Raw genomic sequence first — 20,049 nt, forward strand, 5'->3', positions numbered from 1 at the left:
CATTGTGAGTAATCATTATTTACTGCATGTTCAAATACATATTAAAATGATATAATGAGTGGTGTAAGCTACAGAACTGACCACTTCTCTGGGCGTCTGAAATGTACTTGTGTAGTGGAACATCAATTAGGGTCTGATTAACCAACCTTTCAGAGTGTTTCTGTAAATGATGGACATCAGTGGCTCTCTGGGTAAAATTAAACATGCATCAAATTGTTACCAGTTTGAAGTTTAAAAGCCTGTGTGAATGTATGACTTAGAGGTGTATTAGTGACCATTAGTGACTTCCAGTCCATTGCACTTCATCATGGTGTGGAGTGTAGGTGAGTAGTTATTGTACAGCACTGTGGCCTTTGTGTATCAGTGTGACTGTCGTGTGCAGTAATACACAGCAGAGAAACTGAACACAACATGTTTGCGCTATGTTTAGAGGATGGACACTGCTGCAGAGAGACACACTGCTCTTATGAGGAGAGTCAGGGGTGATTTGCATATCGCTGTGAGACGACAACCTCCTCTCTCCAAAATGGCTACTTTTCAGGAGAAAAACATGAACAACTTTCAATGTGAGTCAACGGAGAAATGTGTCATTCCAAGCACTTTTAGAACAAACCTATTGACCTGGTCACTGTGACACTCACATAACGTCAAGGGAAGCTGGTGTTTACAAATTACATCATACAATTATTAACAGCAGTAATGGAGATAGAAGGTTTTGCTCAGACAGTGGTGATGTGAAGTTAAACGGCTGAAAGACTAGAACTAAAGCTGGTTTTAATGAGTGATGTTCCAGATGTTCTGGGTGGATTTGACAAAGCTAAAACTAACCCTATATCAGACGGGTATTTTCAGTAACAGTGTGTGCATTTTACACATACACGGCACAAAAAGCTGAAGCTGAGTAATTGGTACATGTTGGTAAATGTTTGTTACACACCGTGGACGTTAGACCACACCACATCTGGACGACTTCCACCATCTCATAATTTGTTTTTGTGGTTTATACTGTTTTTGTGTCTGTATTAAAACAGTTATTCCTCCATACACAAGTCCTCCATCTCCAGAGGTAGAGTTTAAGGACAATCTGAACTGAATGGTTTTCAATGTGAACATTTACAGTAAAGCACAGCTGCCCCCTAGAGGTTGATAGTGAGCTCTTCACTTCTGCCTGAAACTCTGTGTGTTATATCACCAGGGAGAGGTAAAATGGACGATGAGAAATGTTTGTAAACACAAAGCTCTTCCCAGTATCATCAGGTTCAGTGGCTCATAGAAGTGCATGAAAAATGATAAGATTCATTTACACAAACCACACAAACAAATATATAACAAGAATCCAAATTACGCACTGCACCTCTACAGCACTGAGAAAACACCACTACTCACCTGTTACTTACATAATGTCGTGTAAAATGTGCAGTGTTCAACACAGAGAGAGAAAATGGGGCTCATAACAACTGAACACGGTGTCTCACCAAAAACTGTTCCCAACAGATAAACAACACTTAAGGCTTTACACTCTGAGAGAGAGGAGAAAATCCAGCTCCAGTCTCACTTCAGATCTGAGAAAAAGTTCAGAAATGCTGAAGCAACGTCTAAGACTCTTTAATAGACTCTGTTGTAGATTGTTCTGCTGTAACTGATGAAGTGTATGTATTTTAAAATGAACAATATATCAGCAATATACAGTTAGTTTTAGTTAAACATTGAAATGACAGTGTTATTAATTAGAGACACAGAAAAAAATGGAACTGCATCTCCTTCATCCTCCACACTGCAGGGGTTCTTGTACAGCGCTGTAAGCTCTTGTGTCAGTGTGGTTCTCGAGCACAGTAATACACCGCCGTGTCAGTGTCCTTCACACTTGTCATCTCCAGATACAGCTGGTCTTTACTGTTGTCTCTGGAGATGATGAATCTTCCTTGGACAGATTGAGAGTAATACTTCTCTGCACTGTCATATTTAATACTTGCCACCCATTCCAAGCCTTTTCCAGGAGCCTGTCTAATCCAGCCCATCCAGTAGCCATCAAAGTCTAGTCCAGATGCTGTACAGGTCAGTTTATGAGACCCTCCAGGAGAAATGACCGCTGCTTCAGACTGGATCAGCGTTTGACCCCAACACTCTAAAAGAAACAACACATCAATTAATAAAGCAACAGAACGTCCCTGTGTTTCTCACCGTCCAGTTACTTTACAGAACTAGAACATGTCAGTTGTTGTTTAGACCGCACCAAAACTTCATGACGTGTCGATACAAATGATACACTATGTCCTTGTATTGACTGGTTGTTCTGTCCACCTTAAATGACCTGTTCTTGGAGCTGACAATAACATCCAGTAGAGAAGCAGCAGGAACTTACTTGTAGCGAGGGACAGGCTGTATTGGAAAATATCTGTCAGAAATTGATCATTTTGATAATTCATTGTGAGTAATCATTATTTACTGCATGTTCAAATACATATTAAAATGATATAATGAGTGGTGTAAGCTACAGAACTGACCACTTCTCTGGGCGTCTGAAATGTACTTGTGTAGTGGAACATTAATTAGGGTCTGATTAACCAACCTTTCAGAGTGTTTCTGTAAATGATGGACATCAGTGGCTCTCTGGGTAAAATTAAACATGCATCAAATTGTTACCAGTTTGAAGTTTAAAAGCCTGTGTGAATGTATGACTTAGAGGTGTATTAGTGACCATTAGTGACTTCCAGTCCATTGCACTTCATCATGGTGTGGAGTGTAGGTGAGTAGTTATTGTACAGCACTGTGGTCTTTGTGTATCAGTGTGACTGTCGTGTGCAGTAATACACAGCAGAGAAACTGAACACAACATGTTTGTGCTATGTTTAGAGGATGGACACTGCTGCAGAGAAACACACTGCTCTTATGAGGAGAGTCAGGGGTGATTTGCATATCGCTGCTGTGAGACGACAACCTCCTCTCTCCAAAATGGCTACTTTTCAGGAGAAAAAAACATGAACAAGTTTCAATGTGAGTCAATGGAGAAATGTGTCATTCCAAGCACTTTTAGAACAAACCGCAGAAAGCTCCAGAAGATCTTCACGTCCATTCTCCAGGTCACTGAGTGGTGTTGATCCAGCATAAAGACTGAGTGGAAACTGGGAATAAAAAGTCTGTAAAGGACTCTGACTTTGCATAGGTCTCTCCCTCTCAACTCTCCCTCCAAATAGCTCCGCCAACTTCTCCACATCCTCTACCACTGCTCTGACACCATTCTTTAAAGGAGCAGCCATTTCCTCCAGTGATTCTCCTTCACCGTTCGACACAGGCATTAAGTTAACACTCAGTGGCCTGAATATATCAGACTCTGCACTACACTTAATATAAACATGCCCACCCACATGAGAGGGACCCACTCCATGGAGTAGAAACTGGTTCATTCATTTCTTGGACATCAGCAGCTACTTTGTTTAATTTAGACATGTGTCCATTTCCTTTTCTCAGAGATTCCTGGTAGCTCCACATCCTTTCAGACCCCTAGTGTTTAACTGTCTTCTCACAGCTGACGTTTGAACAGACACAGCTGTGGATTTGTTTGAAATTGAAGTGAGAGTGAAGTTTGATTTTCTCCTCTCTCTCAGACAGAAGCTTTAAGTAAGTGTTTTTTTTTTCCTGTTTTAGAATTAGTTTCTACTCCTCTGTGAAGGCTTTACACTTGGTGTTGAAACATGCACGGAATCAGTAGAAATCTGTTTGTGTAACAATCCAACCCTCACCCACCACTGCATTAACATTAATACACTGTCAGTTATTATTTATTGCTGTGTGTTCAAATGGAAGTTAAAACTATACTATGCACCGTGGAAGCCATACGTCACAGAGATGTCTACTCTGGGCTGGAGCTTATTTAAAATGTCCTTATTTAACACTGTTCTTATGAGGAGAGTCAGGGATGATTTGCATATCGCTGCTGTGAGACAACCTCTCTCCTGCAAAAGATTCCTCACGTGTTCAGGGTTCTATATGGAACCATAATCATTATTAAAGAACCCTTGAAGAACCATCATTTTTAAGTGTGTAGCACCTAGATCCTGGAGAAACAATGTTTCATTATGTACCATACGCTGTCTACACTGTATTTGGCTGAAATAACAAAATCCACTAGATTTGACTAGACAATACTTCAGGGAATGTAAGGGTCAGCTTGTGGCACCGGCTGCCAGCAGGGGGCGAAGGAAGGCAGGCACCACTACTCTGGGAGACTCAATGTCCCAGAATACCAAGGGGTAATTAGTGCCAACCAAATGTACCTGCTGGTCCTTGCTTTTAAGGCTGTGGCAAACAGTTCACCTCTGTCATAACTTTGTTGACGTTTGACTGGTATGGTTTAACCCCCTGAGGCTGCAGAAAAGAAAGGGAAAATGGGTTTAGTTCAACTCAAAAAGAAGGAGGAAAAGAATGCAAGAAGAGTTAGCACAATTAAGAGGGAGGGAATAATAATAAATAAATGCTGATAAATAAATACTGTGATAAATGCTGTGATAAATGCTGTGGTGTGTGATGGGAGTTGTCTGTATTCCAGTCCATAAAGACACTCATAGGTCACTGCTGTGTTCAGCATCAGCAGAAATGTGAAGAACATGGTGCTGTGTTGAAGACATTGTCTCAGTCTCCAGTGCAGTGGACAGGAGAAGCTGCATAGGTGTATACTAAAATCTTGGAATTCCAATGAAGTGTATAAAATCAGAAATGCTGACATTGTGTAATGTCACTGTACTTTAACTGGTTGTGGAATAAAATACTCAGATTCCTACTGAGTAAAGTTGATGTTGGAGTGTGAACTCACACCCACTGTGGGTTTCCTGTGTATGAACAAGAACGGGAACCGCTTCAGTTTGTTCAGAGTTTGGTTTTTGTTCAGCTGCTCCATCATCTCCATCACTGTGGTCTCGAGCGCAGTAATAAACAGCAGTGTCCTCCACCCTCAGACTCTTGGCCTGTAAGAACTGTGTACTCGTGGAAACGTCTTCAGTCATTACAAAGTGGCCCTTCATGGAGGCTGCATATGTTGCAGCATTGGTACCAGTGTTCATCCATCCCATCCATTCCAGAGCTTTCCCTGGTCTCTGCCTTATCCAGTGAATGTTGTAGCTCGTCATGCTATAACCATTTATTTTAGGGAAGATCTTCACACTCTCCCAAGGTTTCTTCACCTCAGCAGAAGACTGGTTGAGAAGGATCTCAGCACTTACAACATCTGAGGAAAATCAAGCAAGAAACAGTTAAGAACAATCCAGAAGATTTTGAACCATACTCTGAGTCAATCGTACCTTGTGTTAGCATCAGTACAACAACACAGCACTGAGCAAAGCTTAGACCCATAAAGATCATCTTTAATGGCTGAAAATGGACAGATCCACTTCTGAGGAATGAAGTGATATCAGCATTAACCAATAGCCAACTGTTTTTATCTGCAGCCCAGAATACAGATGTGGATTTACATAAACACACATCTGTCCAATAGAATATGTTGCGTTGTCCTGCAGTAAGTGAAAAAACATTGCCTCCTAGTGTTAAGGCTTGATATTTACATCTCTGTGTTTTACAGCTGCAGTGCAGATTCACTGGGGTCCAGTCTCAGTGGAATACACCAGCTGTTCTACAGTAGTGAGCCAGGGCTGGAATAGTGGAGTGTTTCCTGATGTTTATATCACTGCATTAAATGAGCACCATATTGTAAAAATGAATCACATCACACAGGATCATATTTATTTTGGGAAGTACTATATATATATATATATATACAAGTTAATCCTGTTTCAGAATCAGGTAAATCATCAACCTCAGACTTGACTTTAAACTGGACTGTTGCTATTTGACATATGGGCTGTCAATTAAAGGTTGATTATTAATATGGAATATGTTGGAAGAAATAATACTCTTTTCCCAAAATTAAAGAAAATGGAAAGTGTAACTGTCATTTTAATAACTGTCTTCTATATGTTATTAAAGAATGTTATTAGGAACAAGATTTTAATTACTCTTTATATTCCCCCTAATGAAACGATTGGACTGAAAGTAATCTCAGCACATTTTCAGAATTCTCCAAAAGAAAATATTGTAAAGATCCAGCAATCAGAAATATGCTCTGGTGGTTTGTGTTTGTGTGTGTGTGTGTGTGTGTGTTTGTGTGTGTGGAGTCTGGGCAGAGCAGTGTATTCGGTGAACTGGATGTTAGTCTTTGGGGATATGGTCAGTCGTATCCCTTTGTGAAGTTGGCTGTAGAAGTCTATCAGGTCGTCTCTCTTTAATGTTGGTAGAACTGTGTCCTGAATCTTATAAAATGATCAACACTACAGTCTCAGTCTTCTTTTTTTTTTTTTAGCAGCACTTTGCCCACAACCCATGTTCTTTAACGTCTGGGTGAAATGAAAAAAGTACAAAACAGTGAGGAACCTGATTCTAGAGACTTCACTGTGGTTTTTTGTAAGCTGGGTGTGTTAGTTTGTGTCACTGTGAGCCTCTCTCTCTCTGGCGCAGTAATACACAGCCCTGTCCCCAGTGTCCAGACTCTGTCCATGTAATGTTACTGTGTTTGTCCAAGTGGCTCTAGAGATCATTGTAAATTAGGGTCCAAACGCTGCTGATATATCCAATCCACTCCAGAGCTTTTCCTGAAGGCTGTCGGCTCCAACCTGCATTCTTACTAGTAACTGAATACGATACCTTGCAGTCAATGGTCAGAGCCTGGTCTGGACGGACCACCACAGAAGCAGGCTGGGTCAGTTCTACACAGTGGACACCTGTGGATCAGAAATACACAGAGATACAAAGTGATTAGATTCATCATCTTTGGCATGAACATAATCTCAATAGTGTTGAGTGTTGTTTACCGTGGATCTGACAGAAAGCATCTGCCAGCAGGAGCAGTAGAGATGTAGAGAACATGGTTGGTGTTGAAGTGTGGGTTGAAGCTTGAGCTGTGGGATCTTCTCTGTTCTCCACACTTTAATAGAGAGAGTCTGATCTCCTAAATACACATATTTCCTGTGGGAGGAAGCTGGTATTTGTTAATATAATGACCCATGAGAGGCTAAGCTAATTAATGTGTACACTAGGGGGCAGTAGCTTAACACAGAACATGTTAGACCACCCACGGCTTGTTTTCAACAGATGTAAGAAGCAACACTTTCCGGAAAAAATAAACCTACATATGTGCATACATTTTACTTCCTGTAACAGACTGTAGAATGTACCCAAACATTTGTAGATACCTCATGTATAATCAGTGAATTCAGCTCTGATGGTAAGGTGCAGCCGTTACAGACACAGACACAAGCTTGGATTCTCTACATGATGTCATTTTACTCTCAGTTCCCTGCAGCTGGTACCTCACACTTGTTGTTAGTGAAAGTTTGAACCAAACAGTTCTCTATCACAAATCAATCTTTCCTCACTCTGTCTTAATACCTGGGAACTCAGCCACATCCTGTCTCTTTCTTTTTTGAAAGTGTGGTGCCACCTACTGGTACATTAAAGAAAAACAAGGGACCACTGACACTTACACATTGATTAATTCCTATGTAAATATTAGAGATAAATTTTCCAACTCAAATGAGACCTGAAAACATAAATATTGCTGTCATTAATAATTAATGATATTAATGAAGCTTGGAGGAAAGTTCCGGCTTTAATAAAAACTCTATCTGGACTAAGACAGATGTTCCTAAGTTATTGTACAGTGCTCTCACTCAGCTGTACCACTGTGTCTCTTCTGGCACAGTAATAAACAGCCGTGTCCCCAGTCTCCAAGCTGCTGATGTCTAAGAAAAGCACGTTGCTGCTGGTGTCTCTGGATATTGTGAAGCGATTCTTAAAGGAAGAGCCAGAGTCTATAGATCCACCACCCCAGATGATCCCAATCCACTCCATGGCTTTTCCTGGAGGTTGTCTGATCCAAGCTGTGCCATAATCAGTGAGGGCATAGCCAGAGATTTGACAGGAAATCTTCACTGATTGTCCAGGAGACTTCACCTGATCAGGAGACGAGCTCAGACTGATGCCATGGACGTCTGAGAAGAGGAAACACATCATTAAACATTTTAGATTTACTGCAATTAGCTTCAAACTGACACCTACAGCATATAAACAATGAGCAGAGTCCACTTACATGGTACAGAGACCAACAGGAACAGCAGAGTCCAGCTCATCTTTGCTCTGTGTCTGGGTGCTTGTGTCCAGATGTTTTATACACACTGTGGATATAGTTGGCTTGCAGTGGTGTTGGACTGGAAATTTGCATAATTGCATATGATTAAGGAGGAACTTTTAAAAGTGATTCAACAACATCAACTGGTGGCACTTCAAGTTCAGCCAACACTAATGATTTGTTGTCATTAAATATGTGCAAAAGATAAACCAGGGTCTCACTGCTCACTGATCAATAGTTAATAGACTGATGTATCTGTGTGTGTGTCATTCAGCTCCAGACTGGGCCATGGTTAGTGAAGGAATAGTCAGAACCCCCATAAGACATGGAGGATAAATTTATACTTTATTTCCCAGGTTCATTTTCCCTCCTGATAAAATGATGAGACCAAAACTGACATTTTCAGAATTCTCAGATTCCATCTGCGCACTCCTACGATTTCCTTCCACAAGGAGTCTTCAGCTAAATTGTTATTTGTACAAAAATTTTAGAAAAAAAAAACAACAACAGAAATATATATAATCTGGGGTTGATATCGTGTGTGTGTGTGTGTGTGTGTGTGTGTGTGTGTGTGTGCACAGAGTAGTGTATTTGGTAACAACAGCTTCAGAAACAGTGCCCACGAACTGTGTGTTTGTTTCCTGCTATTTCTGACCATGTCTGCTGTGTTCTTCACTTGCAGGGTTTGTGTACAGCTGTCTGTATGAGTTCCACCACTGTGCGTCTCTAGCGCAGTAATACACTGCAGTGTCTTCAGCCTTCAGTTGAGTCATGTGCAGGTAGAAATTAGAGCTGTCCTTGGATGCAGTAAACTTGCCCTGAACTGACTGGGCTGAGCCTTTGTCTGAGTTAGTATAATAGTGCATGATCCAATCCAGTCCATTCCAGGAGCCTGTCGGATCCAGTGCATCCTGTAGTCACCCACACTGAACCCACTGCAGGCACAGGTCAGTTTGTGGGATCCACCTGGAGCCACTGTTACTGACTGTTCAGACTGTGTGAGGACGACCTGAGAGTGGACACCTAAACAGAGGCACAGAGGAGCAGCAGATTACATTTTTATTTCATTGTTCAAATGCATTCATATGGATCTTCACAGAGAGAGAAACATCTGACTCACGTCCTGCAGCGAGCAGCAGCAGAAAGTAGGTGATGATCATTATGTTGATGGACACAGAGCTGGTCAAAGTCAGCAGAAACCTGGAGATCTGCTCAGTTTACTCTGTTTATGCAGAAGAGATGTGACAACATTTGCATGACGAGTCAGTGTTATGAAAAACAGCTGCAGTTGCATTAAGAGAACTTTGGACTTTTATCAGTGAAGGGCGCCCCCTACTGGAAATTTAATTTCAACATTCTCAGATCTTTATGAGATATTACAGGCCTCTGCTGTGACTGAGGGACAAGCTCAGTAGGATGTGAATGGAATATATTCTCAGAATTTGTAATACTAAATCACTGACTACAATTGTAGGTGTTTGTAACTCAGTCAGTAAATGCATGAAAATAAATATTCAACAGTGCATTAAGACACTGAAATAAAATGAAATAAATAGAATAAAAGAAGCTGGAGTCAAAGCATTGCACATACAGTGAATACTTTTGTTGTGTATTTCTTCTGGGGTGGTGTGGTGTGGATGATGAAGAAGATGCTCTGCCAGACACCGTCTAGAGGTGTAAATAAGTTTTTATTTCACAAAGGGACAGCATCTTACCAGCCATAGGGGCTAGGAGAGAATCAGGTCAATTTCATTGGTCTCTCCCCTTCAGCTCTTTTCTGTTTCCTTTATATATGGTTATTTTTCCCTTCCAAATACGGTGAAACATATGTCGTTTGTTTACATTTTCTCATGCTTTGGGTCTGAGAGAGAACGAGAGAGGGGCTTCCTGTGAGTCCTTTACCTTTGGACAGTATGGCGTTTAAGACATTCATAAACACTCTCATAAACACATCATATGTGACACACAGTTAGTGACATATGCATATATGGACAATAAAATATACTTTAAAAAAAATAAATTAAAAATATAAATTAATAAATAAATACAACAACAGCAATAGAACTGAGATATAATTACATTTCCTAATCAACGGTCCTGAACACCCCAGTCATGAGAGGTACTACCTACACTTACATTTACAGCATTGGCAAATACTCCTACCCAGAGTGACCTCCTGTTACCATCATATTACAGGAATCAGTGACTGTAGGGTTAGGAATCTTGTCCAAGGACTTCAGTTGGTGTAGTGCTGTATGGTTGTCTGGGTCAGATATGGAACCCCAGTCTGCCACCTAATGAGCACAATTGGCTTTTGTTTCTGAGAGTGTTCTGCTTTATATTATTTACAAAACAAAACATACTAAGGTTTCTGGACCTTCAACAGTGTTATTGGTTATGAGTTATTCACATTTACTAATTAATCAATGAATAAAATTATGAACAAATAATATGAAGCAATGTATGAACTGTCTAGACACTCTGCTGTGGGTTTTTGTACACCGTGTTCATTAGTGTGTGTGTCAGTGTGACTCCCTCGCGCAGTAATACACAGCTGTGTCCCCAGTGTCCAGACTCTGTCCTCGTAATGTTATTGTGTTTGTCCCAGTGTCTCTTGAGATAGTGAACTTGTTTTTTAGTTTATCACTGTAATATATGCTCCCACTGCTGCTGATGCCTCCAATCCACTCCAGAGTTTTTCCTGAAGGCTGTCGGATCCAACCTGTCCAAGAGCTAGTGACTGCATATGAGACCTTGCAGTCGATGGTCAGAGCCTGGTCTGGACGGACCACCACAGAAGCAGGCTGGGTCAGTTCATAACAGTGGACACCTGTAGATTAGAAATACACAGAAATACAAAGTGATTAGATTCATCAACTTGGACATGAACATAATCTCAATAGTGTTGAGTGTTGTTTACTGAGGAACTGACAGGAAGCAGCTGCCAGCAGGAGCAGTAAAGATGTAGAGAACATGGTTGGTGTTGAAATGTGGGTTGAAGCTGGAGCTGTGGGATCTTCTCTGTTCTCCACACTTTAATAGAGAGAGTCTGATCTCTTAAATACACAGCGGTCCAGTGGGAGGAAGCTATTTGTTTATCTAGTGACTCATGGGAGTGTTCCAGTGGTGTATATTGTGTGAGTGAAATACGATCGCCCCCTAGTGTTTAACAGCAGGAACATAGTGGGAACAACGGCAGCTTTAGAAAAAAAACGCCCACGACCTCTGACTGTCCCCTGCTGTTTATTGTAATGTTCTCCAATGATTCTGCATCGTGTTATGAAACAGAACTCATACTGACACCTAGTGGCCTGGCTGCATGACAGATTCTTTAGTAAGTCTGCTTTAAATTTGACCACCCTCATATACCCTTATATATCCACTCTATGGAGAATAAACGGGTTCATTCAGGGACAACAAAGTAATTTCATTCTTCAACTGATGTGATGCTGGACTTCACAGAGAATGTTATAAAATATAATATTAATAAGAATTTTATGGTGCAATTTGTAGGGTGAAATGACTGATTACACCTTTAACATCAATGTTGTCTCTAAAGTTAGACCTTTATTTCAGGTAGAAATTCAAGTTGTCACTGAATGCAATAATGGATGTGGTGATGACAGACTCTATGATGGCAGTGTAGAACTGCATCATCAGCTTCTGGGGCAGGTTGAACTTCCTTAGCTATCAGTACATGCTCTGCTAGTATCATCTGCAAACTTCAGGATTTTGACTGAGAGGTCCATGTAGGTGCAGTAATTGGTGTACAGTGAGAAGAGATAGATGTGTAAAGCACAGAAAAACGCAGCAAAACTCCTGTGACCTTCCAACCCTCAGACACAACTGCATTAATATTTCAGAATATGTTCAAGAGTATTTTAATTTCTGCATGATCAAATGCAAGTCAAAACTATATTGTGCACGGCTCAAGGTCATCTGAAGTGGACTTGTGTAATGAAACATTTATTAATAACTGATACAGCAACCTTTAATTCTGTTTTTAGAAGTAATGGACACCAGTGGTTCTCTGGGTAAAATAACAAAATAACCATCCAAATTGTTACCACCATAAATTTCACAAGCCAGGGTGTGTGTGTGTGTGGTGTAAACATGTATTAATGTCCACAGGTCACTTCCAGTCCATTGTTCACACTTCATCATGTCGTGGAGTGTAGGTGAGTAGTTATTGTACAGCACTGTGGTCTTTCTGTATCAGTGTGTGTATTGAGTGCAGTAATACACAGCTGTGTCTCCAGGCTCCAGATTCTTTCCTTGGAGAGATACTGTGTTGCTGGACATGTCTCGAGAGACGGTGAACTTGTTTTTCAGTGAATCCTTAGCAGCTATGCTCCCATCATAATTAATGTGGTTGATCCATTCTAAAGCTTTTCCTGCAGGTTGTCGGATCCAATCTGTTCCATGATGACCTGTGGAAGGAGCAGAAGATGAAAGATCTGAGTACGTTTGAAGCAGTGAATTAGACGAAGTGAAGTGAGGCTTGAGCTGAAAGACTCACACGAGGCAGCGGTCAGCAGCAGCAGAGAAACTGAACACAACTTGTTTGTGCTCTGTTTAGAGAATGGACGCTGCTGCAGAGAGACACACTGCTCTTATGGGGAGAGTCAGGGGTGATGTGCATATCGCTGCTGTGAGACGACAACCTCCTCTCTCCAAAATGGCTACTTTTCAGGAGAAAAACATGAACAGCTTTTAATGTGAGTCAATGGAGAAATGTGTAATTTCAAGCACTTTTAGAACAGACCTATTGACCTGGTCGCTGTGACACTCACATAATGTCAAGGGAAGCTCAAGTTTTGCTCAGACAGTGGTGATATTAAGTTAAAAGGCTGAATGGCTAGATGTAAGGTGTTGTTAATGAGGGGTGTTCTAGATAACAGAACACATTTGTAATGATTTTACAGAAAAACCGTAAAGTTCTAGACTTGACTAGACAATACTTCTGGGAATGTAAGGGTCAGCTTGTGCCTCCGGCTGCCAGCAGGGGGTGACGGAAGGGAGGCACCGATACTCTGGGAGACTCAATGTTCCAGAATACCAAGGGGTAATAATAATTAGTGCCAACCAGATGTACCTGCTGGTTCCTGCTTTTAAGGCTGTGGCACACAGTACACCTCTGTCATACCTTTGTTGATGTTTGACTGGTGGTTTAATGAGGCTGCAGAAATGAAGGGAAAAAAATGGGTTTAACTCAACTCAAAAATAAGAGGAAAAAAGAATGCAAAGAAGAGTTAGCACAAACAAGAGGGAGCCGCTCTGATCTGAGAGATGAAGCAAATATAAGAAGAAATCCTGAATTCTCTTTTGTTCAGTCCCCATTCTCTGGAGAGGTTCTTCTGTTTTTTTAATTTTAGTTTTTTCACTTTGATTAATATAATCCAAATTTTTTACCAGTTATTACTCAGATGTGTGTAAATCCAGAGCCTGTCTCTGTGCTGTAGGGACAGTGTGATGGGGTCATGCACAAAAGTCACCACTCGCCAAATGCTCACTGCCCTTACACTTATTACATTTCTTTATACACACTGAACTGCGCAGGTGTGCCTTAGGCTGGCCACAATAAATAATTGCATAGATGCTGAATTTTTTTGTATTAAATACTAAAAATTGACATTGTTTTAGTAAACTCTACTGTAGCCTGCTCTGCTCTGACGATACACTTTAAAAATTAACTGTTTTTTACAGTTCATTTTGATTCGGTAAAGCACTTTAAACTGCCTTTTGTGTATGAAATGTCTCCAATAAATAAACTTGTATTGCCTAGAGACACATAAATGTAAGGAACTACATCTCCTTCATCCTGGACATTTCACACCTGCAGCAAAAGAAAGACAAAGGTTAATAGCCTTGTTCATCCCCAGCGTCAACAAACTGCTCAGTTCCAGCTGGACACAGTGATAAATGCTGTGGTGTATGATGGGAGTTTTCTTTATTCCAGTCCATAAAGACACTCACAGGTCACTGCTGTGGTCAGAATCAGCAGAAATGTGAAGAACATGGTGCTGTGTTGAAGACGCTGTCTCAGTCTTCAGTACAGTGGACAGGAGAAGCTGGTTTTCATACAGAAAGTACGGTAAGGTCACTTTGCATAAAGGACAGAAAGACCGTGTAAGAATGACCTCATCAGTGTTGAGTTTCAGCTCTAAACCACAGTCACATGGAGTTAGTGAGGTCAGGACTGCCGTACTTGGCTGCCCTCTAGTGGTCAGGATGGACATCCAGAGGAGTCACAAATACAGCACGTCCACGCCATATCAGTGTTGAGCTCGTCCAACAATTATTTGCACAACAAGGGCATCAAAAATTACTTTCCTGCAGTGAGAGCTTCTGTTTCTCTGGGAAGGCACTCTGTGTTGGAACATTGCTGAGATGGAATGTGTGGATATTGTTTTTCAGGTGATGTTGGAGATAATGTTGCCAGATGTTGGACCGGCTTTGATCTCAGAATCAGAAAATCTGAGTGAAATAAAAACATTCAGAAAAGACTCAGTTCTTTATTGATGAGGATGTGTCATTTTATCATCAGCAAATGATCCTACAGTTCAGGGACAGTCTTCATTTAAAGCTGTTGTCAGGTTTTAAACTCTGCAGTGCATATCATCACAAGATTCAAGGAACATGGGGGAAGTCTTTTTGTGTAAAATACAGATGAATTCCAGAATGTTCTCTAGAATACTTTAATTTCTGTACATTCAAACGCAAGTTAAGATTATACTGTGACAGTGGGAGTCTCACAGCACAGAATTCTCCACTTCACTGGGATCAAGGTCTTATGAAGTGAACTTGAAGTGGAGTGTGGTGGAACATGTATTGGCTTCTGATTCATCAAACGTTATGTGTGTGTGTGTGTGTGTGTGTCTGTGTGTGTGGTGTAATGTATTAGAGTCAACTTCTGTGAAGGCATGTTCACACTTCATCATGGTGTGGAGTGTAAGTGAGTAGTTATTGTACAGCACTGTGGCCTTTGTGTATCAGTGTGTGTATCGTGTGCAGTAATACACAGCTGTGTCTCCAGGCTCCAGATTCTTTCCTTGGAGAGTTACTGTGTTGCTGGACGTGTCTCGAGAGACAGAGAACTTGTTTTTCAGTGAATCTTGAGCATATATGCTTCCAGTAAAATAAATGATGTTGATGCATTCTAAAGCTTTTCCTGCAGGATGTCGGATCCAAGCTGTTCCAAAATGACTGCTGTGGTCAGTGATAGAAGCTCCAGTAATTTTACAGTTGATGGTCAGAGTCTCTGCTGGTCTGATGACCACTGAGTCCGGCTGGATCATCTCAGTAGCACAGAACACACCTGTGGAAAGAGCAGAAGAAGAAAGATCTGAGTACGTTTGAAGCAGTGAATCAGACGAAGTGAAGTGGGGCTTGAGCTGAAAGACTCACGCGAGGCAGCGGTCAGCAGCAGCAGAGAAACTGAACACAACATGTTTGTGCTGTGTTTAGAGGATGGACACTGCTGCAGAGAGACACACTGCTCTTATGAGGAGAGTCAGGGGTGATTTGCATATCGCTGCTGTGAGATGACAACCTCCTCTCTCCAAAATGGCTACTTTTCAGGAGAAAAACATGATCAACTTTCAGTGTGAGTCAATGGAGTAATGTGTCATTCCAAGTAGTGATGTGTCAGTCGCGAAGGAACCGGTTCAAAGAGCCGGCTCTTGTAAGTGAACGATGAGAGCCGGTTCCCGTCTAAGACCGAGCCATTTTTTCTAAGGCTTGTCATTCAACCAATCAGAGAACAACAAGCAAAGCTGAGACACTTAATTTTCCCGAATGCCAATCTGCCTTCCAAAAAATAGTTGAAGAAAATGTTAAATCAATTAAATGTTTGTTGACAGTTGTTTTAATCACTACCGTTGAATGCTGCTGTTTTGCACTTTGCAGAGTATTTGTTTATTTTATTACTCAGAAATGGATGATTATTTAATTTAATAAGCTATTTTGTAATACTTACCTTTTGGGTTCCATTGGCTATATTTCAGAGTTTACAGAGTGATTTTTATTAAGGTGTTTAAATAAAAATCCAGTTATTTTTACAGTTGAATGTGTAAGTGCAATCAGTGAGTTATTACAAGACAGCCATAAAAACAATTGGCCATTGCAACACTATTCATCATTTTTAATATTGAACAATAATATTTTGTCCATATATATGTCAGGATCGTGGGGCGGATTGACGGAGCGGACACACACGCTAAACCACAGAAACTTTATTTTACAGAAATAACAAAGCAAAGAGACTTTTAACAAAAAGACAGGAAATGGGGATCCAAGCAGGCTGAACGGGAAACGGGGAGCTAAACAGGGCAAACGGGACAGACAGACTAAAGAACTAAACGACAGAGGAAATACAATGACAACGTGGAAACCAATAACGGAGAAACTTTACAGAGACAGACTAGAGAACACGACAGACTTGACATGGTACAAAGAACGAATGACCAACAAACGAGGAGGCGGAACAAAGGCGGGACTAGAACATAAACAAACATAGCCATGTGCTAAAAGAGCACGTGGCCGGGGGAAAACAGACTTGACGAGACGAGGGCGTGACAATATTCATGTAAAATGTATGTAATATTTTTCTGTACCAGTGGAAATAAGTGGTAAAACAAAGAGCAATTTAAGAGCCAAAATTCCTATCACTACTTCCAAGCACTTTTAGAACAAACCTATTGACCTGGTCACTGTGACACTCACATAATGTCAAGGGAAGCTCAAGTTTTGCTCAGACAGTGGTGATATTAAGTTAAAAGGCTGAATGGCTAGATGTAAGGTGTTGTTAATGAGGGGTGTTCTAGATAACAGAACACATTTGTAATGATTTTACAGAAAAACTGTAAAGTTCTAGACTTGACTAGATCTGACTAGACAATACTTCTGGGAATGTAAGGGTCAGCTTGTGCCACTGGCTGCCAGCAGTGGGTGACGCAAGGGAGGCACCGATACTCTGGGAGACTCAATGTCCCAGAATACCAAGGGGTAATTAGTGACAACCAGATGTACCTGCTGGTCCCTGCTTTTAAGGCTGTGGCAAACAGTACACCTCTGTCATACCTTTGTTGATGTTTGACTGGTGGTTTAATGAGACTGCAGAAATGAAGGGGAAAAATGGGTTTAGCACAACTCAAAAAGAAGAGGAAAAAAGAATGCAAAGAAGAGTTAGCACAAACAAGAGGGAGCCGCTCTGATCTGAGAGATGAAGCAAATATAAGAATAATTCCTGAATTCTCTTTTGTTCAGTCCCCATTCTCTGGAGAGGTTCTTCTGTTTTTTTAATGTTAGTTTTTTCACTTTGATTCATATAATCCACCTTATTTTTTCTTCAAAACTTTTACCAGTTATTACTCAGATGTGTTTAAATCCAGAGCCTGTCTCTGTGCTGTAGGGACAGTGTGATGGGGTCCTGCACAAAAGTCACCACTCGCCAAACGCTCACTGCCCTTACACTTATTACATTTCTTTATATACACTGAACTGCACAGGTGTGCCTTAGGCTGGCCACAATAAATGATCACATGGGTACTGAATTTTTTTTGTATTAAATATTAAAAATTGACATTGTGTTAGTAAACTCTACTGTAGCCTGCTCTGCTCTGATGATACACTTTAAAAATTAACATTGAAATAAATAGAAATTGTTTTTTACAGTTCATTTTGATTCGGTAAACCATTTTAAACTGACTCCTATAAATTAACTTGCATTGCCTAGAGACACAGAAATGTAAGGAACTACATCTCCTTCATCCTCCACACTGCAGGGGTTCTTGTACAGCGCTGTAAGCTCTTGTGTCAGTGTGGGTCTCGAGCACAGTAATACACCGCCGTGTCAGTGTCCTTCACACTCGTCATCTCCAAATATAGCTGGTCTTTACTGTTGTCTCTGGAGATGGTGAATCTTCCTTGGACAGATTGAGAGTAGTACTTGCTACTGCTGTCACCCGCAATAGCTGCAACCAATTCTAAGCCTTTTCCAGGAGCCTGTCTAATCCAGCCCATCCAGTAGCCATCAAAGTCTAGTCCAGATGCTGTACAGGTCAGTTTATGAGACCCTCCAGGAGAAATGGCCGCAGCTTCAGACTGGATCAGCGTTTGACCCCAACACTCTAAAAGAAACAACACATCAATTAATAAAGCAGCAGAACGTCCCTGTGTTTCTCACCGTCCAGTTACTTTACAGAACTAGAACATGTCAGTTGTTGTTTAGACCGCACCAAAACTTCATGACATGTCGATACAAATGATACACAATGTCCTTGTATTGACTTTTTGTCCTGCCCACCTTAAATGACAATGTTCTTGGAGCTGACAACAATAACATCCAGTAGAGAAGCAGCAGGATCTTACTTGTAGCGAGGGACATGAACAGAAAGCTCCAGAAGGTCTTCACGTCCATTCTCCAGGTCACTGAGTGGTGTTGATCCAGCATAAAGACTGAGTGGAGTCTGGGAATAAAAAGCCTGTAAAGGACTCTGACTTTGCATAGGTCTCTCACTCTGAAAACCCCCTCCAAATAGCCCCGCCCACTTCTCCACATCCTCTACCACTGCTCTGACACCATTCTTTAAAGGAGCAGACGTTTCCTCCAGTGATTCTCCTTCACCGTACGACACAGACGTTATACTGACACCTAGTGACCTTAATATATCAGACTCTGCACTACACTTAATATAAACATGCCCACCCCCATGTGATGGACCCACTCTATGGAGTATAAATTGGTTCATTCAGTGAATGCACTACAATTCTTGGATTCAGACAATTGATATTTCTGAGAACACCAGCAGGTTCTTTGTTCAATTTGGAAATGATCATCTTGTGTGTCTATTTCCTGTCCTTGGTTAGAGCTTCCTGACAGCTCCACATCCTTTCAGACCCACAGTGTTGACTCTGTCCTCATAGTGAAAGAAAATGTAGACAATTCTGGAGAGCTACTGTTGTCACAGCAGAACAAATTGTGCCTACTGTGTGTTTTTATTCAGAAACTCCTTTAAGGTGGAACAGTATGTTTGAGTAAGTAGCCAACTGTATCTTTGTCATAGTTTTCCACCTTCCAAATGCCTCCAGATGCTGTGTCTTGGCCACAGTGGAGTGGGCAATGGAGGATATAAACTTCTGAGCCTTTTTGGTCAGAGACGCTTAGTTTGTTGTCATTAATGGATTCGGGGCTCCATATAAAAACAAACTATTTTCCAGTGCACAAACAGACCAGAGAGCTAGCAAATTGTGAGGAAGTATCTTCTGAATTTTACAAATAAAGGTGTACTGGATTAAAAGTGTGAACATGGTCTTGAGAGGATTACATACAGTTGTGGATTTGTTTGGATCTGAGGCGAGAGTGGGGCTTGATTTTCTTCTCTCCCTCAAAGACAGAAGCTTTAAATATTTAGTATTGTTTGCAGGTAATTATTTGGGGATGTTAAGACTTCTGTGTAATATTCTGTGAAAATGTTTGGTTTCTGCTCTTTTTCTGTTGAATATGTTGTGCTTTTCTCACCGTTATTGACTGGAAAATACCCAGTAATGTCCACAACATCTGTTTTTGTTCTTGTACAGACTCTCTGATGTTTTGAATGTCTGTGGGTCTAACGCGCACACAGTAATACACAGCTGTGTCCTGAAGCTCCATCCTCTGTCCCTGTAAAGTCACTGTGCTGCTGGATGCATCTTTAGAAATACTGAACCTGCTTTTCAGAGAGTCTTGTGCTCCCACCACCCCAGATGTGGTTAATCCACTCCAGAGGTTTTCCTGCAGGCTGTCGAATCCAACCAGTCGCGTAGTTATCATCAGTAACTGAATATCCAGACACTTTACAGCTGAGGGTCAGAGAGTCTCCTGGCTTTATGACCAC

General features: G+C 41.1%; 1 gene segment (V, D, J or C); it reads right to left on the reverse strand.

The window, feature by feature from the left end:
• Positions 1-10,695: 10,695 nt before the first annotated feature.
• LOC136665260 (Ig heavy chain V region 914-like) lies at positions 10,696-15,623 on the reverse strand. The segment is given in 3 exon segments: positions 10,696-11,003; positions 15,417-15,491; positions 15,581-15,623. Coding segments are annotated over 3 exon segments (426 nt in total).
• Positions 15,624-20,049: the final 4,426 nt, after the last annotated feature.

The sequence above is a fragment of the Hoplias malabaricus genome, chromosome 13, assembly GCF_029633855.1.
Source record: "Hoplias malabaricus isolate fHopMal1 chromosome 13, fHopMal1.hap1, whole genome shotgun sequence".
Lineage (NCBI taxonomy): Eukaryota > Metazoa > Chordata > Actinopteri > Characiformes > Erythrinidae > Hoplias > Hoplias malabaricus.